Raw genomic sequence first — 25,442 nt, 5'->3', positions numbered from 1 at the left:
ACTGATTGATGCTTGATCCCTAAGAATGTCTCTGCTTGCTTAATCACTGCATCTTTCAGGCCGGATGACATCTTCAGCTGTTTTGCTACCCACAACACTTCCACCATAAGCCCAATAACTTATTTTTCTTCATCACGTACAAGTTGACTGGAATCACTGGTGCTGGCGGAGGGGCCATCCTTGGAACCCGCACTACCAGCGGCACTCTCACCCCCATTTGTCCAGCAGCGCCGCACAATACTCGTTTCGCCGCCTCTGCGTAAGATTCTCCCTCCTCCATTTGAATCTTCAATACCTGCTCAGCTCGAACATGGTACTCACAGCCTCGAAAATGCTGCCACATGGTTTCCCCACAATTACAATACTCCGGCTCTCTTCCTGCACACTCTGAGAACTCCATGATCACTTCCACATTCCCCAGATCTTCCTGTCTGCCAGCACACCGCCACCACATGCCCATGCCTTTGGCACTTATAGTACCGCAGGGGAGGCCACACATGTGACTTGACCGTGAAGTTTAGGAATCCCAGGTTCACTCTCTGTGGCAAGGTCTCCTCACCGAATGTAACTAACACAGCCGTGCTCTCGCTTCTCTGTCCATTTTGAGTCCCCTTGAACTGGAATGTGTCTACAATTCGAGACCCTTCCAGAATGTTCCTAAACTCATCCTCCGTTATATCCAGCGATTCCTCATTAATGACTCCCTTGGCTCTTTGGTTCTGTCCTGGGACATAAGAATTTGTTCTTAACTGACTTGCCTAGTTAAATAAAGGTAAAAAATGTTTTTTAAATAAAAATAGCGCTCCACTGCCTTTTCCCACAACATTTTCAGTTTTGAGGCTTTGGTCCATTGGGCTGCAGATTTGCAAAAGATTAGCAGGTTTGCATTCGACAGGATTTTTGCATGGAGGATGTCTCCAACCTCCTAGCACAAGGCGTCTGATACTTTAAGTGGGTTAATGCTACTGCGCATCTCTCTCTCCGTAATCTTCACAATAACCTTCAACTCCCCCCCCACTTTGTTCAATCTTCATAACCTTTCCACTCTCCTTCTCCCTCTCTTTCTGCTTTAGTAAACTCTTTCGATTAGCTACCTACTGTCGTGTCTTTGGCAATGCCGGATTAAGTGATATGACATGCTAACCTATAAAATCCTTTCTCTGTAATTAATATTACCTGATTAAGCTAATCATGTAAATGTAATTAACTAGAAAGTCGGGGCACCACGGAAGAACGTTTATAGAGCCGTTATCTTCCGAATAAACTCTTAAAATACTTAGTAATATTTTACATCGATAGCAGTCAATATTAACCCTTATCTTATTTTCAGTCTCATAATGAAAGTTGTAAATTCTTGGCTATCTTCACGAACCCTGGCTAACAAGTTGAATCAGCAATACAAAATTGGGTTTAATTATTTATTTACTAAATACCTAAACTAATCACACAGAATTACAAATACACCGAATACAAATGATGTCATACATGATGGCTGGTTACACAAAGGAAAGGGGGTTGGGCTTGAATGAAAGAGCGGGAAGACTTAGGAACAAAGAAACAGCAGTTATGCTATCGTAAATACATTATCTTATGCATTCTAAATTACCGCCCATTTGGAAAAGGAAAATGCAATAAATATTTACTCTGAGCTGCGCTTCGGTAGATTGGTCGTAGATGCGGCCGGGTTGGCCAACAGATCTTCCTGTCCTCGGAAGAATGTCTCTGGTGGTAAATTGGATACGTGGTGGTATCTTCGTCTGTCTGTTAGACTGGATCCGTCGTCCATCCTTTCCTAGCCCCCGTCTACAGTGGCCGCTGCTAACTCAACGGCTAGGAAGTATCACTTCTGTAGTGAATAAGCTCAAAGTTCATACCATTCGCCACCAAAGCTCACGCCGAGGTTGGCTTAGTTCTGTACTTGACGTGTGTCCTTCTTAACGTAGAGGCTGCAGACCTCACGTACTGGAACATGTGGTTATCTTTTCGTCAAAGGCTTATATAGTGGAGAGGGGGAAGGATGTGTTTAATCGTTTATAACCCCTGTCTCTTCACAGGGGTGGGCCACTGATCAAGCAGGGCACTTTCCTTATGAAAACCCAATTCTCTCATTTGGAAGCTAAAATTACATTTAATCTCCTAACAAACAATTTCAATATCAAACATTTCAATTGCATAACAATTACATGTGGCTCTGATAACTAGAGGGTGTATACTTTCCCAGGTACAGTTTATGTCGTCCTGTCATCAGTCATAATGTCTCAGATGACAACCGAACTGACATCCATACTCATTACGTTCCAAAGCATATTTCCAACTGGTTTTATTACCAAAATATGGTTCCTTTCCCCATTTGTTTGATGTTCCCAGACTCTCTATATTTAACAGGACAGCAGTCCTTCAGGACAGCAGTCCTTCAGTAGGGTCAGAAAGAGAGGGGAAGGGAGAAAGGTATTTATGGGGGGGTCATAAACCTTACCCACAGGCCAACGTCATGACACTACCAACCATCTCTCTTCCCATCTTTCCCCCCTCCTAGCATGATGTTTGTGTAACCGACCGACCACTTCTCGCAGGGATACAGCCCTTTACGATGACAGTATCATGCACTGCAAATCTAGTCTCACTAACAAACACTGCTACTATGTGCAAGCCCTAGCTCTGCTTCTCACCAAGGCCCATGGCAAACCACAGCAAATAAAATGGATAACATAACGTTAGTTAGATTGAATGAACCAACGTGTATTAAGGTAAAAAATTCAATTGCGTTTAAAGTGTATGTGAAAAATAATGTATCGTGTGAGGTGCTACAAAGTCAGCTTTATAATTCGGAAGTCCTCCTGTAGCTAGCAAGCTAGCTAGCTAACTGCTAGCACTTGCTCTACCTAGTTAGCTAGCTATGCTTCAAAGGGGGCACAGTGGGGCTGCTGGTGCCTCATGTCTTGGCCCTACGGGTGAATGAATGGTTCTAGCTAGCTAATGGTAATACTGTCAAATTACTGTCAAACAAAACACTTTGTTTGGACTGTGTAGAGCAAGGCTCTCCAACCCTGTTTCCGGAGTGCTACATGTTGAAATTACTTAGTGAATTCACTACCTGACTAACTATCCATTTTTTGTATAATACAGCTGTCATTGTTACTGTAGCCTGCACATCTTCATTTTTTCACAGCTGTCACAAATCCTGTTTTGCCCCAGAGCAGTTTTTCTCATTGTCATTTGCCTATGATTCTTGGAGATCCTGAATGGTTGTGTGATACTGTCAACTCTGTGGTATTAAGCACATAACTATTTTATAACAAATGAATGTAACTTTTCTTAAGATGCCTATGCACACTCTAGAATGACATATGACATGGTTATGATGCCCATCATTCCATTAAATGTAATAATGTGGCACAGAGTTTGGTAAATTATATAACGCCCTGTTATAACATCTAGTCGGTAGACACTTACAGTATACAGCACGTAATAACATTTGGCATAAGTTGTCATGCAGACTGTGTAATAGCAGTTGTTATTAGCAGTTGACATTAGAACATATGACAACAGGATGAATAGTCATCTATAACACCCATTATAACTAGTTTTATAACATCTTATGCCGTTACTATTTCAAACTATGATAGCTTATGAAACGTTATAATTAAACAATAAGGCCTGATTAGGTATGGTATATGGCGTTGCGTTGTGCCCAAGAACAGCCCTTAGCTGTGGTATTTTGGCAATATACCACAAACCCCTGAGGTGCTTTATTGTTATTATAAACTAGTTACCAATGTAATTAGAGCAGTAAAAATAAATGTTGTCATACCTGTGGTTTAGGGTCTGATATACCATGACTTTCAGCCAATCAGCATAGCTGTTATAATGGAAAGGAAAAGGACACCTACAGTAAAATGTTACCAACTAACTTATCTTTTCTCATGTCCTTTGTTTGAGTATAATACTGTACATTTTACCTTTTGGAATGACCGATTAGGAGTACGTAAACACACCATATGGAACAAGGAATATACAGTAAGAGCAGGGACTTCCAATTACAGTATTTGGAAACTCCAGAAGGGAGCTATTTCTGCAGTAGACAAGATTCAAAACATCATCATGTTATTTAGGAGCTTTCATGCGAGGAAACAGCATCCATCAAAAGAGAAGGGATTCAATTCTGCACTACACAGGACTCAATAACAGCGTATTTCAACCTTTCCGGGTTAGTGCTCCCAGTCTCTGGCAAGGTGTTGCACAACTCTTGATTATGTGGTGTTACAACACCCCATGTCATGTTTCAGAACACCTCAGGATGAATGTTTCAGGACACATTAAATCTGTCCCTATACCCTCGCAACCATGTGTTTCAATACTCCAGCAAAGTTAAGGTTTGGTCTCCTTTAAGGTGGTGGCAGCTCAGTCGCCATTAGTTTTGAAGTGTTACAAAGCACTTCCTTTTAACAGTGTGCTCAGTTGATTTCTTTGGAATTCTCTTTCGTGAATTGAAATGTTTGGATTGGCCAATTTACAATGACTAACTATTTACGGAAAATATTCTGACGATTCAAACTCTAACCCTATAACGGATATTTTTATAGCATAGTTCTCATGACTTACGGTTATGGGTAAAAACAGTGTTTGCTATTTCCTGTACATACTCTCACTCTGTTTCCCTCAGATCCTGTGTTTGATGTGAGCAATTTGAGTGTGTGTCAGTGATGTGAATAGTGTGATCTCTTCCCTCTATTATGTGAGCTAAACGTACTGGAAACGCTTAATCACCAGTCGCCATAGTGATGAACTTGGTGCTTTTCAGCAATTCATTCTCTTTTGTTCTCTGTTTGTTTTATTTTGTCAGGGAATTTATTTGCCTGGCTACCCAAACTCCTTGCTCCGGCCAAACTCTACGCCACGCCCACGGACGATAGTGTCTGCTCCGCAATGAGTCTGGATCTGAGTACCTAACCAACGATTTCTAGAAAGCGAAAAACATTCTAGCCATTCTGATTGGTCCCAGAAACCGATGGGTTGGACTAGGGCCAGAACACACTTGGGTAAAGTGCCAGTTTGAAAATGCGGCATTGGCTTTGATACTCTGATTGGTTAGAGATGATTCAATCGCTGATGACTTTATTTTGTACAACATCCCTCATTTTGAAGTCACCACAAATGACTTCAATGAGGGCAGTCTCAGACTGAAGTATGTAATGAATGATAGAGCAGCGGAAGAATTCAGTTTGAGTCGTCAGGCAAGGAATTTATGCAATTAATACAAAGTATTTAAAATTTGTGCCCTTTCAGATTTGATAACCCTTTCATTGACTTAAATCCTAGTACTATGAACTTCTGTTCAAAGTACTTAGAGTTCTTACATTTGCAAACACAATTGTAATGGGATAAAGCAATTGTATTGAAGAATAGGCAATTTTGTACATGGTGATAAATGAATCCCTTATGCAATGTTTCATATTGATGCTGTTTTTATAACTGAAGAATAATATACCATCAGTATAATTTACTGTCCCTTTCAGTTAGACCAACACCTCAAACCACTCATAGGGAATGCTAACTATGTCCCCATCATTGTGGTTTTGTTTGTTATGGTGGTTTCTGAAATTACTGGCTCTATTTTTGGAAGGAACATTGGAAGGAACATTGGAAGGAACATTTCCAAACGATAATTTGTTACTATAATATGAATGATATTGAGAAATGTACGCCAGCTTCCTGTTTTTAGGACGGTAAAGGAGGTTGTCCAGCAATACTGTCATCACATTACAAAACCCTTTTGCAATTATGTTAGCACAGCTGACAACGGTTGTTCTGATTAAAGAAGCAATAAAACCGGCCTTCTTTAGACTAGTTGAGTATCTGGAGCTTCAGCATTTGTGGGTTTGACTACAGGCTCAAAATGGCCAGAAACAAAGAACTTTCTTCTGAAACTCGTCAGTCTATTCTTGTTCTGAGAAATGAAGGTTATTCCATGCGAGAAATTGCAAAGAAACTGAAGATCTCGTACAACACTGTGTACTACTCCCTACACAGAACAGCACAAACTGTCTCTAACCAGAATAGAAAGAGGAGTGGGAGGCCCCAGTGCACACCTGAGCAAGAGGACAAGTACATTAGAGTGTCTAGATTGAGAAACAGACTCCTCACAAGTCCTCAACTGGCAGATTCATTAAATAGTACCCACAAAACACCAGTTTCAATGTCAACAGTGAAGAGGCGACTCCGGGATGCTGGCCTTCCAGGCAGAGTTGTAAAGAAAAATCCATATCTCAGACTGGCCAATAAAAAGGGAAGATTAAGATGGGCAAAAGAACACAGACTCTGGACAGAGGAACTCTGCCTAGAAGGCCAGCAGTCTTATGACAATAAAACAGTATGACCTCTATCAACTGGAACATTTATGTCTACCTAATAAGCCTTGATCACTTTCTTCCCCATTGTTTAGATGTAGCCTATCTTTGTATCGCTGAAAGCATGCATATGGTCACAATTGCCTAGTGGTTAGACCTTTGGTCCAGTAACCAAAAGTCATGCTGCATCGAATCCCTGAGCTGACAAGGTAAAAATCTGTCATTGCCCCTGAGCAAGGCAGTTAATTCACTGTTCCCCGAGTGCCGAAGACGTGGACGTCAGTTAAGGGAGACCCCCGCACCTCTATGATTCAGAGGGATTGGGTTAAATGCGGGAGACACAATTCAGTTGAATGCATTCAATTGTACAGCTGACTAAGTTTCCCTATATGGCCATGATTTTAAGTATTTGTTTTGACTTTATCCTGTGATTGTAACGGTCGTCGTGAACACAGGACAAAAACGCAGCGGGAATATGAATGCTCATCTTTTTAATGTTTAAGAAAAGTGAACACTTACAAAATTAACAAAACAACGACTACACAGTTCCATAAGGCAAAGTAGCTATACAGAAAACATCTACCCACAAAACCCAAAGGAAAAACAGGCTGCCTAAGTATGACTCCCAATCAGCAACAACGATATACAGCTGTTCCTGATTGAGAGTCATACCCGGCCGAAACAAAGAAATCCCAAACATAGAAACACGGACATAGAATGCCCACCCAAATCACACCCTGACCAAACCTAAATAGAGACATAAAAAGGCTCTCTCAGGTCAGGGCGTGACAGTGATAAAGAATTGCAAATTGCTCGGATTAATAAAAGGTTGCTTAGCTTATACTGTAGCAGGCAATTTTACCAACTGCTTGGGGGAAACATGGTTCACCCAACACAAGTGAGACATATATTGCTAAGTCTGTGTAGTCATCAATACTGCTGACATCAGTTATTTTCACAATAAAAAAAAAAAAGAGTTAGTCTAAATCTGTAAGGCTCTGGCCCCTCAAGATAACCATTATTTGTGTCTGTAGTTCAAAGGTCATACCACTGGCAGGAGCTGAGATCTTGTCTGAACCATTTCACCACAATATTCTGCTTTAAATGACATAATCTACGCCTTTGCTAAGGAAGAGGCTACAGTTTAATGTGGTCTTTCTGCTTCCTCTCTGATATTATGGAGTGTTTCGTGTTTGTGAGTATTTGTATTTATTATGGATCCCCATTAGCTGCTGCCAAGGCAAAATTAAGACAGTTATACAATTTTTAAAACATTACGATACATTCATTACAGAATTCACAAAACACTAAATGTGTGCCCTCAGGCCCATATTCCACTACCACATATCTACAACACAAAATCAATGTGTACGTGTGTGTATAGTGCGTATGTTATCATGTGTGTGTTTGCATGTGTCTGTGCCTATGTTTGTGTTGCTTCACACTCTCCGCTGTTCCAGAAGGTGTATTTTTCTCTGTTTTTTTTTATCGGATTCTGCTGCTTGCATCAGTTACCTGATGTGGAATAGAGTTCCATGTAGTCAAGGCTCTATGTAGTAGCGTTCTGGACTTGGGGACTGTGAAGAGACCTCTGGTGGCATGTCTTGTGGGGTATGCATGGGTGTCTGAGCTGAGTGATAGTTGTTTAAACAGACAGCTCGGTGCTTTCAACATGTCAACACCTCTCACAAATACAAGTAGTGATGAAGTCAATCTCTCCTCTAATTTGAGCCAGGAGAGATTGACATGCATATTATTAGTGTTAGCTCTCTGTGTACATCCAAGAGCTAACCATACTTCCCTGTTCTGAGCCAATTGCAATTTCCCGAAGTGTCTCTTTGTGGCACCTGACCACATGACTGAACCGTAGTCCAGGTGTGACAAAACTAGGGCCTGTAGGACCTGCCCTGGTGGATAGTGCTGTTAAGAAGGTAGAGTAACACTTTATTATGGACAGACTGCTTTGACCATGACAGTTTACAATCCAGGGTTATTCCAAGCAGTTTAGTCACATGAACTTGCTCAATTTCCACATTATTTATTACAAGATTTAATTGAGGTTTAGGGTTTAGTGAATAATTTGTCCCAAATACAATGCTTTTAGTTTTCTAAATATTTAGGACTAACTTATTCCTTGCCACCCATTCTGAAACTAACTGCAGCTCTTTTTAAAGTGTTGCAGTCATTTCAGTTGATGTAGTAGCTGACGTGTATAGTGTTGAGTCATCCGCATACATAGACACACTTTACTCAAAGCCAGTGGAGTGTCATTAGTAAAGATTGAAAACAGTAAGGGGCCTAGACAGCTGCCCTGGGGAATTCTTGATTCTATTTTGATGGCGAGGCTTCCATTAAAGAACACCCTCTGTGTTCTGTTAGACAGGTAACTCTTTGTCCTCAATATAGTAGGCAGTGTAAAGCCATAACACATATGTTTTTCCAGCAGCAGACTATGATCGATAATGTAAAAAGCTGCACTGAAGTCTAACAAAACAGCCCTCACAATCTTTTTGTCATCAATTTCTCTCAGCCAATCATCAGTCACTTGTGTAAGTGCTTGATGAATGTCCTTCCCTATAAGCATGCTGAAAGACTGTTGTCAATTTGTTTCCTGTAAAATAGCATTCTATCTGCTCAAACACAATTTTTTCCTGAACTTTACTATGGGTTGGTAACAGGCTGATTGATCGGCTATTTGAGCCCATAAAGGAGGCTTCACTATGACTTTTGCTTCCCTCCAGGCCTGAAGGCGCACACTTTCTAGTAGGCTTAAATTGAAGATGTGGCAAATAGGAGTGGCTATATCATCTGCTATTATCCTCAGTAATTTTACATCCAATTTGTCAGACCCTGGTGCCTTGTCATTGTTGATAGACAACAACAAAAAATGTACCTCTTCCACACTCACTTTACCGAATTCAAAATGACAATTCTTGTCTTTCATAATTTGATCAGATATACTTGGATGTGTAGTGTCAGCGTTTGTTGCTAGCATGTCATGCCTAAAAAATCTGTAAAAGTAGTTGGCAATATCAGTCTGTTTTGTAGTGAATGAGCCATCTGATTCAATGAATGATGGAGCTGAGTTTGTGTTTTTTAATTTCATTGAAGGTGCTCCAAAGCTTTTTACAATCATTCTTGTCATTTATCTTTGTTTCATAGTGTAGTTACTTCTTATTTTTATTCAGTTTAGTCACATGATCTCTCAATTTGCAGGATGTTTGCAATCGGTTGTGCAGTCAGACTTATTTGCCATTCCTTTTGCCTCATTCCTCTCAACCATACAATTTTTCAATTCCTCATCAATCCACGGGGATTTAACAGATTTTACAGTCATTTTCATAATGGGTGCATGCTTATTAGTAACTGGGATAAGCAATTTCTTAAATGTGTCAAGTACAACGTCTGTTTGCTCCTCAGTACACACCACGGACCAACAAATATTCTTTACATCAACAACATAGGAATCACCACAAAACTTATTGTATGACCTCTTATACACTATATTAGGCCCAGCCTTTGGAACTTTGGTTTTCCCAGATATGGCTACTGTATTGTGATCACTACATCCGATGGATGTGGATACTGCTTTCAAGCACATTTCTGCAGCATTAGTAAAGATGTGATCAATACATGTTGATGATTTCATTCCTGTGCTGTTTGTAACTACCCTGGTAAGTTGACTGTTAACCTGAACCAGGTTGCAGGCACTGGTTACAGTTTGAAGCTTTTTCTTGAGTGGGCAGCTTGATGAAAGCCAGTCAATATTTTAATCACCCAGAAAAGTATTTGATCCCCCTGCTGATTTTGTACATTTGCCCACTGACAAAGAAAGGATCAGTCTATAATTTTAATGGTAGGTTTATTTGAACAGTGAGAGACAGAATAACAACAAAAAAATCCAGAAAAACACATGTCAAAAATGTTATAAATTGATTTGCATTTTAATGAGGGAAATAAGTATTTGACCCCTCTGCAAAACATGACTTAGTACTTGGTGGCAGTGTAGCTGATGGCACAGACTGACTGGTTTCCCAGAGGCCTCCATCCACTAGGATCTATCTGTGTGTATGATTCAGATAGAGCCCTATCAGTGAAGCTGACCCGACCTGACTCAGTTCCCAGTCTCTCTTCCTGAAATTCCAATTACACACGCAGCCAAGACAAAGGTTAGCATGATAATATATTATTTATTCAATGTAGGAAACAGTAACACATTCAAAAAGCAATACTTTATAATATTTGACTATGGAAAGTAAAATGAATTGCACCACTGCCCCCATTTACCACTAGGGGAAGACAAAGTCAACGTTTTGAGAAGAGGGCGGTTCCTCTGGGTATGGAAACTTTATGGACCAAGGCCTTTGCCAGCAGATCTTTGGTTAAGACAACAACACTCTCCGTCTTAGAGAAATGCTAGTATGCCCTAGTCATGCTAGTATACCCTAGTCATGCTAGTAGGCCCGAGTCATGACGACTTCAGCAGTACAATGTGCGATGAGTGCATTAGTTATGTTACAACATTTCAATAGTTGGTGATGGAAATGGGGAGTTGTGTTGATGTCTGTGAGCGTGTTGAGTCTTAAGGCTTTGGAGGGTTAGGGTGATGCACCAGGACTCAGTAGAGTTTCTCTCCCTTAGGCTGTCATACACAGTACTTCCAGAAACAATCTGTGGACACAGAGAAAAACACTGTTCAGTCTCTCTTGAACTATTAGATGGAGGAATATCATTTTGTTTTAAAACTAAGTCCACTACAGTAAATAAAATATGTTGTGACTTGAAAATGATTGCCATCATCAACAATCATCAATAAGAAAAGTGCACTCACCCCTTTTCCTCGGTATGGACTTGTCCTCTGCTAATACGCTGGATGAGAGCTCCCTCTCCAGCTCCAAGCCCTCCTTCAAAGCCTCTAGCTGTAAGTAAAGAACACTGGTTACAGGCGGTCAAAGGAACACTGTGTTTGTTTCTATGGAAGGTGCCTTTTGCTGGTGAATCATACAAAGATGACATCCAGAGATAATTATCCTGAGAATGTACAAAGTACCTCAGTCAAAGATAACTATGTTTATCTATTCGTCTCATAAACCCTGCCTAAAAAGTATTTTATCTGCTGAGGAAAATAAATACTGGTATGACTGCACATCTAATATTTTACTGTACGTAACAAAAACGCATTAATGACTTACCTCCTCCAACTCTGCTAGTTTGTTGTCCAAATGTAAACCTGCAGAGAAGAAAATCGGATAACATCATGACAGAAGGCAAACCCAAGAAACACTTGGTCAATCCATGTGCAATATTATACATGATCAACATTGAGACTGTTAGTGATATTTGTGTGCTGCTATACTGTAAATGCCTTACCTAAAGCGTAATTTCTTTCAACAGGTTCTAAGCTTTTATGTAGTAGAAATGCTAGAATCTTGTTCTGGCCATCTGTGCCTTCCCTTGGCTGATACACATGGTTTCCTGAATATGTGGGAAATGACAATACATCTGTGATTACTATAAACAACTTGAAAATTAATCTAGAATTACACAATATTCACTTAAAACTCCACAAATGTAGTATTCAGAGTATTTTTAGAAGAACAATTGAATTGGCAAGCAAAATAATGTAATTTGCTTGCCGCATAATACCAGTAACATATTCATCCTCTTTACATATAATTCGGAACTATTGAATAATGTTCTGCATGACAATGCATTTTCTGAGCTCGTCAATAATTAAATTATTCATATATGCATGATGAATGGCTTGTCAAATGTAACAACTATTGAAACTACCTGTTGCACATCTTGTGTGCAATTTGCACTAATTATTCACCAGGAGATCTTTCTCATGGCTACATTTTGACAAAAAGTATAAACAACTAACAGTGCATGCAAGCCAGTGATGGAAAGGAGCCCATGGTTGCATCCTCAGACATCGTCAGGTAGTCTATGCCTCAAATAAGCCAGCTAGTACGTGCAACAAGCTAGAACATTCACCAAGCCAGCAGACTCACCAGGGTTGAAGATGCTTCTGCCCTCCACACTGACTACCCCTTGTAGGAGCAGGAAGGCTAGCAGTCCCAGCCAGTAGTTCACAGAGACAGTCCTGTCCATGACAATGAAGCAACTGTCCCAAAGAAGTGTTCAAGTATCAGCTGGTTCTCAACCTGCCCAAAGGATCTACTGCCTTTGGTCCATCCCAACCATACTTTTATCCTGTCTGACGTGGAAGGAGGAGACGGGGGCTCAGCCCCCGGTGCTCTCAATCAATAGGTAGCCACCTTCGATTTCGTCAATGGACCACTGTCCTTTGCAAGAGGGATGTTGTAGTGGCTGACCAGCCTGGACTCATAGACTAGACGTAAGATAGTAAATGTAAATCAGGGACACTCAAATTAGTATATGTTATGTTTGGTATGGTTACATAAGACAGATGGTTACTTAAGGCAGAAACTAAATATGATGGTTGGTCGGGGTGGATGGGTAGGTGTATAACTCGACTGTCTATGAACCCAAAGGTTGCGAGTTCAAATCTCATCATGGACAACATCAGCATTTTAGCAACTTTTCAACTACTTACTACTTTTTAGCTACTTTGTAACTACTTAGCATATTAGCTAACCCTTCCCCTAACCCTAACCCTTTTAGCTAACCTTTCCCTAACCTTAACCCTTTTAGCTAACCCTAACCCTACCTTAACCCCTAGCCTAGCTAACATTAGCCAGCTAGCTAACGTTAGCCACCTAGCCACCTAGATAGAATTCATAACATATTATATGTTTAGCAAATTTGTAACATAGTGTACATTTTGCAAATTTGTAACATCGTGTATGTTTCGCAAATTCATATTATATTGTACGTTTTGCTAATTCGTAACCTATAATAGGAATTGTCATTTGTAACATATCATACGAAATGGGTGGTGGACATCCACAAATTAATACATACCATACGAAACCTAACATATCATAATAAATGGAGCGTCTCTTCCGTACATACAGAATAATACGAAATACTATGAGACCAGTTTGGGCTGACAGATCTGGGGCCAGAGGCCCTTCATCAACGTGACATATACAAAGCCAGCAGAGTGAGGAAGTTGTCAATCACCTATTATTTACGGGAGAGGACAGTCAGATGTTCTTGGCACTTTCAGTCCTTTACTTTTATATGAATGAGTTCCTTAAGAATGTAGAGGGAGAATTTTGGACAGGGTTAAGAGTCTGAGAAGTGAATTGATTCTGTCCCTATAAAGTGCACCATGCCCGGAGATGAGCTCTTCAGTCTTGGCTCCAGGTCTGAGCTACGGCAACAATGTGGAGCTGATTGAACATCCATCACCGAGGTCAAACCACACGACTCTGGCCTGTCTGTTGCATCCGGAAATCATGACTCAATGCCTGCGTCAGTGTAATGGCTGCTGTATTTATGTACGGTAGTTTTAGTTAAATTAAGTGTCTGGCTTGTTTGCCTCATAAAGCTCCTTGGCTGCTATTTCATTGACGCCTTGTGTCTTCCGCTGAGGAAGTTATTGATGGCTAGTCATGTCTCTCATCCAGAAACCCATCACATATCCATCTACTTATGATACAGATTTTGGGAACTTGAGGACTTAGAGAACCTGGTTGAGTGAGTCACAGTGAATGAACCTTGTTACATCAAGGAGATATTGCATCTTGTGAAGTAGTTCAGTAATTTTATTGAAAACATAATCAATATCTTGATGGATCTCCAGGCATGACTCGCATTGCAGAGGATAACATTCCTAGACACTATGTGTTCCTCTGTACGATGCTCTTCTGGAATCATTCAAATCAAATCAAATTGTATTTGTCAAATGCGCCGAATACAACAGGTGTAGACCTTACCGTGAAATGCTTACTTACAAGCCCTTAACCAACAATGCAGTTTTAAGAAAAATAAGAGTTAAGAAAATATTTACTAAATAAACTAAAGGAAGAAAAAAGAACACAATAAAATAACAATAATGAGGCTTTATACAGGGGGTACCGGTATAGAGTCAATGTATGGGGGTACAGGTTAGTCGAGGTAATTGAGGTAATATGTACATGTCGGTAGGGGTAAAGCGACTATGCATAGATAATAAACAGCAAGTAGCAGCAGCATTAAAAAAAGGGGTTGGCCAATGCAAATAGTCTGGGTAGCCATTTGATTAGCTGTTCAGGAGTCTTATGGCTTGGGAGTAGAAGCTGTTTAGAAGCCTCATGGACCTAGACTTGGCGTTCTGGTACCGCTTGCCGTGCGGTAGCAGAGAGAACAGTCTATGACTAGGGTGGCTGGAGTCTTTGGCAATTTTTAGGGCCTTCCTCTGACACTGCCTGGCATAGAGGTCCTGGATGGTAGGAAGCTTGGCCTCAGTGATGTACTGAGTCGTACGCATTACCCTCTGTAGTGCCTTGTGGTTGGATGCTGAGCAGTTGCCATATCAGGCGGTGATGCAACCAGTCAGGATGCTCTTGATGGTGCAGCTGTAGAACTTTTTGAGGATCTGAGGACCCATGACAAGTATCTTTTCAGTCTCCTGAGGGGGAATAGGTTTCGTCGTGCCCTCTTCACAACTGTCTCGGTGTGTTTGGACCATGATAGTTTGTTGGTGATGTGGACACCAAGGAACTTCAAGATCTCAACCTGCTCCACTACAGCCCCGTCGATGAGAATGGGGGCGTGATCAACCCTCCTTTTCCTGTAGTCCACGATCATCTCTTTTGTCTTGATCACGTTGAGGGAGAGATTGTTGTCCTGGCACCACACTGCCAGGTCTCTGACCTCTTACCTATAAGCTGTCTCATTGTTGTCGTCGGCAAACTTAATGATGGTGTTGAAGTCATGCTTGACCACGGAATAGTGGGTGAACAGGGAGTACAGGAGGGGACTAAGCACGCACCTCTGAGTGGGCCCCGTGTTGAGGATCAGCGTGGCAGATGTGTTGTTGCCTACCCTTACCATCTGGGGGCGGCCCGTAAAGAAGTCCAGGATCCAGTTGCAGAGGGAGGTGTTTAGTCCCAGGGTTCTTAGCTTAGTGATGAGCTTTGAGGGTACTATGGTGTTGAACGCTGAACTGTAGTCAATGAACAGCATTCTCACGTAGGCGTTCCTTTGTCCAGATCGGAAAGGGTTGTGTGGAGTGCAATAGAGATTGCGTCATCTGTGGATCTGTTGGGGCAGTATGCGAATTGGAGTGGGTCTAGGGTTTCTGGGATGATGGTGTTGATGTGAACCATGACCAGCCTTTCAAAGCACTTCATGGCTTCAGATGTGAGTGCTATGGGTCAGTAGTCATTTAGGCAGGTTACTTTGGTGTTCTTGGGCACAGGGACTATGTTGGTCTGCTTGAAACATTCAACAGCTTACGTTCTATAATGGTGTCAAAGCAGATATTTCTAGCTTGACAGATTAGCCTGACAAATTGTTCTTATGTTCTGAGAGTCATATCTGATATACTTGGAGTGTTATCTCTATTGTGAATGTCTATTTAGATTTATACAACGGGTGGGTCTAATCCTGGATGCTGATTGGTAAAAACCGCATTCCAGCCGGTGTCTATTTAGAATTACATGGCTTATCTTTTCCTTTTATGTGGATGATAAGTCATTTCAAAATTCCATTTGATTACTTTCTTTAGAGAACAGAGCGATCAAGACTACCAAGCAGTGTTTCCAATCCGTTAGTCTGGTTCATACCATGAACTCCAGTAGCTCTGCATCTCCATGTATTGATTTGTAAGGTAGCTGTGAGTGTGCAGGAGGATCAGTAACATGATTCATCTAAGGTGGCTGTGAGTGTGCAGGAGGATCAGTAACAATGATTCATCTAAGGTGTCTGTGAGTGTGCAGGAGGAGCAGTAACATGATTCATCTAAGGTGTCTGTGAGTGTGCAGGAGGAGCAGTAACATGATTTATCTAAGGTGTCTGTGAGTGTGCAGGAGGAGCCAAAAAGAAAATTAAACCATCTAGTGTTCAGCGAAATAACAACACAATGTCAAATATAGGTAGCCTAGTCAAATAATTAACATCCAATCACATTAACCATTACTCTCTCGCGGGAATTCCACTAACGGTCTGTATGTAGCCAAACGTAGCTGCTGCTCATTCCGTTTGCTCAAAAATTGATAAATGGTTAAAAAAAAGTAAGGCCAGCGTCCATAGAGACACATACCAGCTCTGCTACTACCAGCAGTACTACACCTGCACCTGTTGATGACACAAGTTGTTCTGCTTCTGTAACCGATGTGAAATGGCTAGTTAGTTAGCGGTGGTGCGCGCTAATAGCATTTCAATCAGTGACATCACTCGCTCTGAGACTTGAAGTAGGGTTTCCCCTTGCGTTGCAAGGGCCGCGGCTTTTGTGGCGCGATGGGTAACGATGCTTCGTGGGGTGTCAGTTGTTGATGTGTGCAAGGGTCCCTGGTTCGAGCCCGGGTTGGGGCGAAGAGAGGGACGGAACCTACACTGTTACACTTCCACGAGCACATCCAATGCTAACATCAGTAATTCTACATTTGTTGTGAGCCCAGCTAGCTGACAGTTGTGAATCTGATGCAGCCGAAGAGCTACTGCCCCCTTACCCGGGAAAGCACCGAACAACAGACAGGGATGTTGGACCATCAAAGAGGCGCAAATATGATGAGAATTACATTCATTTGGGGTTCACTTATATTGGGAGTAGTGCCTTTCCTCAGCCCCAGTGTGTTATATGTGCAAAAGTACTATCTCACAACTCGATGAAACCTTCACTCTTGCGCAGACATGTAGAAACAAAACATGCCAATTTGAAAAATAAGCCACTGGAGTTTTTTGAGCGAGAATTAAGATGACTTTTGAGTAGTAAGACATGTATAAAAGCAACAGATAACATTAATAAGAAGGGGCTAGAAGTGTCTTATATGGGGAGCTACCGAGTGGCTAGGACAGGCAAGCCCCATACTATTGTGGAGGATTTAATTCTTCCTGCTGCCGCGGATATGACTGAGACAATGCTGGGGCAAAAGGCCCAAAAACTATACAGACATAGACTTCATCAAACAACACTGTTTCACAACGCATCAGTGACATGGCAGGAGATATTTTGAAACAGTTACTGCTTTGGATACAAGACATTGAATTCTATGCGTTACAGCTGGATGAGTCAACAGAAGTGGCGGGCCTGGCACAGCTCCTGGTATAGGGCCAGCACAGGTAAAAAAAGAAAAAAAAAGAAATTGTATGAAATGTATGCATTCACTACTGTAAGTTGCTCTGGATAAGAGCGTCTGCTAAATTACGTAAATGTAAATGTTTATGGGTGGTCAATTAAGGAAGACATCCTCTTCTGCAAACCACTGGAAACCAGGACAACAGGAGAGGATATTTTTAAAGTACTGGACAGCTTTGTGACATCAAATGGACTTTGGTGGTCAAGATGTGTTGGCATCTGTACTGATGGCACAAAAGCCATGACAGGCAGACAAAGTGGAGTGGTAACGTGTGTGCAAGCAGTTGCTTCCGATGCCACTTGGGTACACTGCAGCATCCACCGAGAGGCTCTTGCTGCCAAGGGAATGCCTGACAGCTTGAAAGACGTTTTGGACTGTCACGTCCTGACCAGCAGATGGAGCTGTTGTAGTAGTTTTGGGGTCAGGACGTGGCAGTCTTGTGTGTGTGTGATTGTTCTGTGTTGGTCTTGTGACTCCTGATCAGGAACAGCTGGGGATCGTTGTTCCTGATTGGGAGTCATATATGTAGGAGTATGTTTGTCACTTGGTTTTGTGGGTAGTTGTTTTTGCACTGCGTTGGTGAGCCTGCAAAACTGTTTAGTGTTGTGGTTATCATTTATTGTTTTGTCAAGTGGATGCTTTACTCTTTTTTTGTTAATTAAAATATGAGTATCCACAACTCCGCTGCATTTTGGTCTTCCCTGCAACACAACGAAGGATTTTGTGACATGGACACTACAGTGAAAATGGTTAACTTTGTTAAGGCCCCAAAACTCTTGTGTATTTTCTGCACTATGCAATGATATGGGCTGCGAACATGTAACGCTTTTACAACATACGGAAGTTATCAAGGGGCAAAGTATTGACACGTTTTTTTACATTGAGAGACGAGCTTAAAGCTTTCTTTACTGACCATAATTTTCACTTGTCTGACCGCTTGCATGATAACGAGTTTCTCACACGACTGGCCTATCTGGGTGATGTTTTTTCTCGCCTGAATGATCTGAATCTAGGATTACAGGGACTCTCCGCAACTATATTCAATGTGCGGGACAAAATTGAGGCTATGATTACGAAGTTGGAGCTCTTCTCTGTCTGCATTAACAAGGACAACACACAGGTCTTTCCATCATTGTATGAGTTTTTGTGTGCAAATGAACTCAAGCTTACGGACAATGTCAAATGTGATATAGCGAAGCACCTGAGTGAGTTGGGTGTGCAATTACGCAGGTACTTTCCTGAAACGGATGACACAAACAACTGGATTCATTATCCCTTTCATGTCCTGCCTCCAGTCCACTTACTGATATCTGAACAAGAGAGCCTCTTCGAAATTGCAAAAAGCGGTTATGTGAAAACTGAATTTAATCAGAAGTCACTGCCAGATTTGTAAATTGGGCTGCGCTCAGAGTATCCTGCCTTGGAAAATCGCGCTGTTAAGACACTGATGCCCTTTGCAACCATGTACCTATGTGAGAGTGGATTCTCGGCCTTCACTAGCATGAAAACTAAATACAGGCACAGACTGTGTGGAAAAAGACAGACTCTCTCCAAAACAACCCAACATTGCAGAGTAATGTGCACCCTTTCAAGCACACCCTTCTCATTAACCTGTGGTAAGTTATTCACAATTTTTGATGAACAAATGTTTTCATTCAACCTTTATTTAACTAGGCAAGTCACTTAGAAACAAATTCATATTTACAATGACGGACTAGGAACAGTGGGTTAACTGCCTTGTTCAGGGGCAGAACGACAGATTTGTTTTACCTTGTCAGCTCAGGGATTCAATCCAGCAACCTTTCAGTTACTGACCCAACGCTCTAACCACTAGGCTACCTTCCACCCCTATGAATTACGGTTTTATATGTAAGATGGCTATATAAAGAGCAAAATGGTTGATTATTATTATATTATTATTTGTGCCCTGGTCCTATAAGAGCTCTTTGTCACTTCCCATGAGCCGGGTTGTGACAACTCACACTCATTCTTCTGTTTAATAAATGTATCGTATAGTGTGTGTGTGGGAGGCTTACAATGATGGCAAAAAACAACATTTGAGAATGCGCTGACCCTGGTGCTAGAGGGGATACGTAGCTGGAGGTTGAATGTTTGAAGGGGTACGGGACTATAAAAAGGTTTGGGAACCACTGCTTTAGGGCAATTCAGATGGCTGATTGAGGACTTTTTACTTTAAATGTGTTTGTTTTCTATGATTGTGTTTTGCATCTCTGTTTTGCTTTTTGTCGTGTATTGATATGAATATTCTATGTATTTAAAGAGTTCTTCTGTAAAAGAGACCTTGGTCTCAGCGTGACTCATGGTTCATTAAATAAAATAAAAACATGGAACACTCAAAGACCATTAGTTTTATGCTATGGTGGTGCATTATGGTTATCTGGTAATAGCACAATTGATTGAACTTCCAATAAACTAAAACAATTGGCATCATCTGTCACGATCATTCTCACACAGTGTAACTTGTGAGAATGCTTTGATAATTGTTATTCTTGTGTAATTTGGTCCTGCATTTAACAGGGGAAGCAACTGTGACATCCATGCAGAAAGGAATTTTGTGACTATCAGAAATGTGCTATCAGAAACCGTGTGCGTGTGTCTGTGTCCTCCCCAGTGAAGATTTAAATCAAACAATTATTTTTGAAAACCGATTGAAATACAATTTGCTGGACTGGAGATGGTTCTCAAAATTGTCAATAACTATCTCATTCATTACTAATGATGTATTGTTTGGTAAAAACCGAAGTGATTACAACTATGTCGTGTGCAAATAAGGACATTTTTTTTATGTTGATATTACACCTTCATTTTCTCTTTTGTTTTTACATAGATAAATAGCCTAATCTCCTCTACCCTCTTTCATTCCTCACATATTCAAAAGTGAATGATATGACCCGCCCTGCATCCCGTAGCTGGCCTTGAAGTAAGCCAGCAAGCTAGCTAATGAAATCCACAGCTGCAAAGGAGGAAGAAGAAGAGGGAGGGTCTGTGAGAGAGATACCCACAAGAATCGGACTGGCGAAGGGAGGTTTAGAGGTGGTTAACTAGCTACTGAAACGAATCAAAGGGACACCTGTACTAGTATTGGAATCATCAATTGGGTTTATGACAAAAAATAATAAATCAGATTCCGGTACTGTACCCTTCGGGAAATCGTGGAAGCGTAATTCAACGCGAACGGCTTTGACACCTCGCTGACAACATGGCTGAATTTAGCATCGATCAGAACAACCTGCCTGGAGTAAAAGAAGGTAACGTTTGCTAGCTAGCTACTTAGCAGCACGATAGATAAACTGTAGCTAGAGCTAGCCTCGATTGTTTACACCTGTATGACAGGTGACAAATACCTGCATCATATATGCTTAATCTATGTTTGTTTTGTTAAATAGCTAACGTTAGTTTGCCAGTTTAGCTAACGTTACACTAGGTCACTGTTAGGTATCTGGCTTTCATGTTTTTGCTAGTTAGCTAACGTTAACTGGGGACAAATAAATTCACACGTGATTCTGGAATTTGGAATGATTGTGAGTTTTTAACTGTCTGGCAGCTAACGTGTAAGTTAGCTGTCTCTGGTCTGCAGAGATGGCAATGGATTTTCAACTTTTACTGCAAACGGTCTGCTTTTCCCCTGGCTAGTTAGTTATTGTATTCAATGGCATTCAGGTGGTTTGCATGTAAAGTGGTTGAGCAAGATGCTGTCACTCACTCTCTCCAGGATACGGTCTGGACATCTGAAGATGCTGTGGGCAACATCAGAGTATGGTTTTGTAACGTTTCTCACCACCTGTTCTGAGCACACACTCCGTGTTCCCCTGACAGATGACTGCACAGATTGGTGTACCGTGCTATGTTGTCCCACCTAGCTATGTGTTGAAAAAAAATATGCCATGTTAGTGTGCAAAACATTCCCAAACGAATTTCCTTTACTCACAAAGTTTCCTCAAAATGGCCTAGTTTTGGGCCGCAACAAAATGTTATTCAGAATTTGAAGAGTGGTGGGAATTGGTGAGTCCTAACTCTTCTCCAAAACAATAGCTCATAACAGCTGTTGAGATATGAGTGGACACGACAGACAGGCCATATCACACTTAAAACAATCCCCTTGTTTGGATATCTCCTACAAATATCCTGTTCTTGTGTATGCTTTCAATCTGCTCGGATTGGGGATGTGGAGCAGACTCTCTTCCTGAGATTGGGAAACAGCTGCTCTGGTCCAACTCCATGGAATTTTTGACATGCTGGCCTGGAAGAGAGCATGATGGGAGAACGTGCCATTCCACTGCTCCGCAGCTGTCTCCGGAGAACCATCCAAGTGATACATATGGTTGTTTGAGATGGTTCCACCCCCACCCCCTACTTATTAATGTATTTCTGCTTACAAATGACAAAAGGATTTATGTTCACAGGGAAAATAAGAATGTATTGCCAGCCTCAGTTAACTTTTGGATGAAACAGTGTGGGTTATTTCTTCCAGGCCTGTTCCTAGACGTACAACCTCAGTACGTTTCATGGTGGACAGACTTTTGCTTTGCTCTTTGTCCGTGATCCATGCATGGTACAGTGGAGGGCCATGCATTGAAACATTGAGGCACATTTTAATGGAGAAATAACAATGTTCAGTAGGTTAGGTCAGTGCTATATTGAATCTCCTGGGGTTTCTTTTTCAATTAAGAGATTAAGCGTAAGGTTGAAACGTGGCAGTGTTAATCAACGTTTATGTGAGCCTGTCTGGGGTGGGGGGTTTTATGGAATGGGACCTAATTCATCCTCTCTCACTATGACACATCCATCTATCTACCCCCTCCCCGTTCTGCCCATTCTCTATCTATTAACCCCAGTGGAGCTGCAGCTCATCCCTCCCCTGCCCAGCAGTGACATGTGTCAGGGGAGTTTGATTCGCTATGGGGCTGTCCATTAATCATAGGCCCTCTGGGTTGTCTTCACATGCCACTACAGCAGCTGACACACAGTGATTTGAGAAATACTGCTGCACAGTTTGTGGACTGCTGCTTTTGTCATTAATTATGGATGATATGGATGAGATCATCTCTGAGAACAGATTGTGGCTTGCCTTGCTGTGTGAGGTTGAACTGTGGCAGAGAGAGGGAGGAGAACTAGTCAAATTTAAGGCCTAAATGTTCAGTAGAATAATCAAGTTGACATACTCCCATCTTTAGACTATGTCCCTGAGATTGGTCTGGCTATTTGAATATTATTCGAAAGAAACATCTGATATGGTAGTCAAATTTTGTCTAGACGTTAGCCACACACTGCCAGTAACAGATAGGTACATGGTTAATTACATATTTATAATCACAGCTTTTTTTGTATCCTCCTCAAAGATGTTCACCACAGTTTTGTGCCAGTAATAGGAAAGTCACTTAATAGCATTTCCAGAATGATTCCATTCCAGTTAAACAGAAGAGGTTTAAGTACAGTTTATCCAGCCTTTGAAACAGAAGCCATTTTGAATGTTCATCAGCAAATATTGCCGGTGTTGCTCACCTTGAGAATGTTCTAGATGAAAACAGCCCTACGGCAGCAGGGCTCTATCCAAGTTTATATGCTTTATTGGACTGATGGAGTTAAATGCAAAAAGACATTAGCATGTCTTTTCGAATAATCATTTTCTTGTTGGGTGTCAACTGATCGAGATGGGTTGTGGTGCGTACAGGTTTATGTGATTGAGATGGGTTGTGGTGCGTACAGGTTTATGTGATTGAGATGGGTTGTGGTGCGTACAGGTTTATGTGATTGAGATGGGTTGTGGTGCGTACAGGTTTATGTGAAACGCACTAGAACTACGTTTTTGCGTCTCTTACTTTCGGTTTTGTACACCAGCTTCTAAACAGCTGAAAATACTATATTTTTGTTTATTGAAAATATATTTAACAGCGGTTTAGATGGTTCAATGATACTCTAGACTATTGCTTGTTTAGTCACATAAACTGAAATTAGGCAAACTATTTGAATTTTAACAACCAGGAAACGACGGAGCGATTTTTACATATTTCGTCTTTAAGAGTCCATGTTATCGAAGAAACAGACTCAACCGCACGAATGCCCAGCCCTCCCGTCTTCAGTCAGCTTTTATTTATTTTTAGGTTATGGAAGTTATTATATTTTCACGGGTGTCTTCATCCATAACCGTCACTTATACGGTAATTGTCCCAACCCTAGATTAGGTTTTCCTATGTAATCTGGTTGATCCCCTTAAATTATGAAGATTATGCTAATAGTGCTGGTTATCATATGAATATCGTGTCAGCACTGCTGTTAACGCTAGCTTGCATGATGACTGGCAGTTCAATTCTCCTTCAAGTGATGCCCTAGGGGAAACCTACAATGCTCATTGTCAGAGACGTCCATCATCTCAGACAGACTTTCAGATTCCTTCCATGAGTTCCATTCTTCTGTCTGTAATTTCTGCTCCTGTGATTGTTCTTGTTCTCTTGAGCTGATTCGTCTTAAGCTATGGCACTTTGCCACTTCATCTTCACAACTGCTTTGCCTCCGTCTGGCAGTCTGAATGCTTTTTGACAGTGTTGTGCTACTGTTTGGAAGCTGCTGCCTCCATCCTCTTTCCCCATAAACTAATTAAAAGGTTTGCATGTCCTCGCAAAAGTTCATGTGATTTCAGAAGTGGCCCAACATATCCCAGAGACAGCAAATAAAGAGCTTTACTATTCTGACTGAGTGACATCTAAGAAGGCTCATTATAGCAAACACTTTGCCATGCTGTCGTGCCTTGGAAGCCAGGACTTAAGTTCTTATAAGACTTAACTTATTACTGGCAGTTTGTTTTTCTACATAAAGAAAATGCTTAGGCTTGGTTTAGGTAGGCCTATACACCGTCTAGAAAGCGATGTGGCCTAGCCTAATTCGAAATGAGCATATCTGTTGATTTGTTGAAAAAAAAAACTTGCTTCTGCCAACAGAACAATATCATCAATCTTTATTTAGCCCAGATGATTTCACCATGAAAGAACAGGGTCGCTTGCTCAACCCCACTTTCAGTTAAGGCTTTTCTCTTACTTTTACAGAGCGATTAAATACAGGCTCTTCTTTTAGGGCCCCTACTTCAGACATGGGCAAGTTCAGCTTCTCCTTTTGTCTTCTAGATCTCTGAACAGGCATCAAACAGAGACGGCTTGTTAGTGCAGCAATCGTCCTTTTGACCACAAAGCGGGTCATGGGCTTCCCCTCTGTGGGCCTGATGTTCTGTCTGATTGTTACAACGGCCTTGCCATTTCTCCAATTGATGCTGTAGTTCAGCCCCAATAGCTGCCACAGGTGCAAAGTGTAAGATTAGCCGTCAAGGTTAAATTGGTGGCGCTTTTGTTATTAGGGTCACAAAACCCTTGTTTAGTCTTTGGTGCTCTGTTCTAGTTAATTTCCTGCCCTTGATCAGGTTGTATCTTTTGTTATCAGTGCTGTAGTAGAACATCATGTGTAGGTGGTGTACACAATGTCTCGTAACATGAAACAATGGTTATCAAGCTGAGTTCATACAGTACCAACAAAAAAACAGCTTCTCAAAAGGCCTTTTGGTCTGTGTTTCCATAATACTTCAGCCATATCGCCCCAACACAGACAACTTTAACACAGACATAATATCGCAACAACACAGACATAACTTCCCAAGTGTGGAGTAGTATTGCCTATTTTCATTCAACTTTCATTTTGAAGTAACTTCCTGTCTCTCTGTCTACAGTTGTTCGGGATTTTGCTGTTCTGGAGGACCACTGCCTGGCCCATAACCTCCAGGAGCAGGAAAGTAAGTATACCACCTCACCTGAGGATGACCTGGAATCAGCGTTACTCTCCCATCCCTAATGGTTTCAGGTCGTCTCGGCTGTTCCCA

At 41.4% G+C, this 25,442-nt stretch overlaps 1 protein-coding gene across 1 annotated transcript; it reads right to left on the bottom strand.

Annotated features, from left to right (window-relative positions):
* Positions 1 to 10,192: 10,192 nt before the first annotated feature.
* uts2d (urotensin 2 domain containing) lies at positions 10,193 to 12,628 on the bottom strand. Its single transcript, XM_014149649.3, has 5 exons — positions 12,362 to 12,628; positions 11,718 to 11,822; positions 11,540 to 11,577; positions 11,179 to 11,266; positions 10,193 to 11,018 (listed from the first exon to the last, which is right to left on the bottom strand). The coding sequence occupies exons 1-5, from the start codon at positions 12,459 to 12,461 to the stop codon at positions 10,993 to 10,995; spliced, it is 357 nt and encodes a 118-aa protein (XP_014005124.1). The 5' UTR covers positions 12,462 to 12,628; the 3' UTR covers positions 10,193 to 10,992.
* Between the last annotated feature and the right edge of the window lie 12,814 nt (positions 12,629 to 25,442).

The sequence above is a fragment of the Salmo salar genome, chromosome 16 (assembly GCF_965601325.2).
Source record: "Salmo salar chromosome 16, fSalSal1, whole genome shotgun sequence".
Classification (NCBI taxonomy): domain Eukaryota; kingdom Metazoa; phylum Chordata; class Actinopteri; order Salmoniformes; family Salmonidae; genus Salmo; species Salmo salar.
Note: the sequence above shows the minus strand (reverse complement) of the source record. Positions and strands in the feature narration are given on the sequence as shown.

Coding starts and splice junctions, on each gene's coding strand:
- uts2d (XM_014149649.3), bottom strand. CDS start 12,461: ATGGACAGGACTGTCTCTGTGAACTACTGGCTGGGACTGCTAGCCTTC. Junction 11,823..12,361: donor CAGAAGCATCTTCAACCCTG/GTGAGTCTGCTG, acceptor CCACATATTCAG/GAAACCATGTGTATCAGCCA. Junction 11,578..11,717: donor TGAAAGAAATTACGCTTTAG/GTAAGGCATTTA, acceptor TCTTCTCTGCAG/GTTTACATTTGGACAACAAA.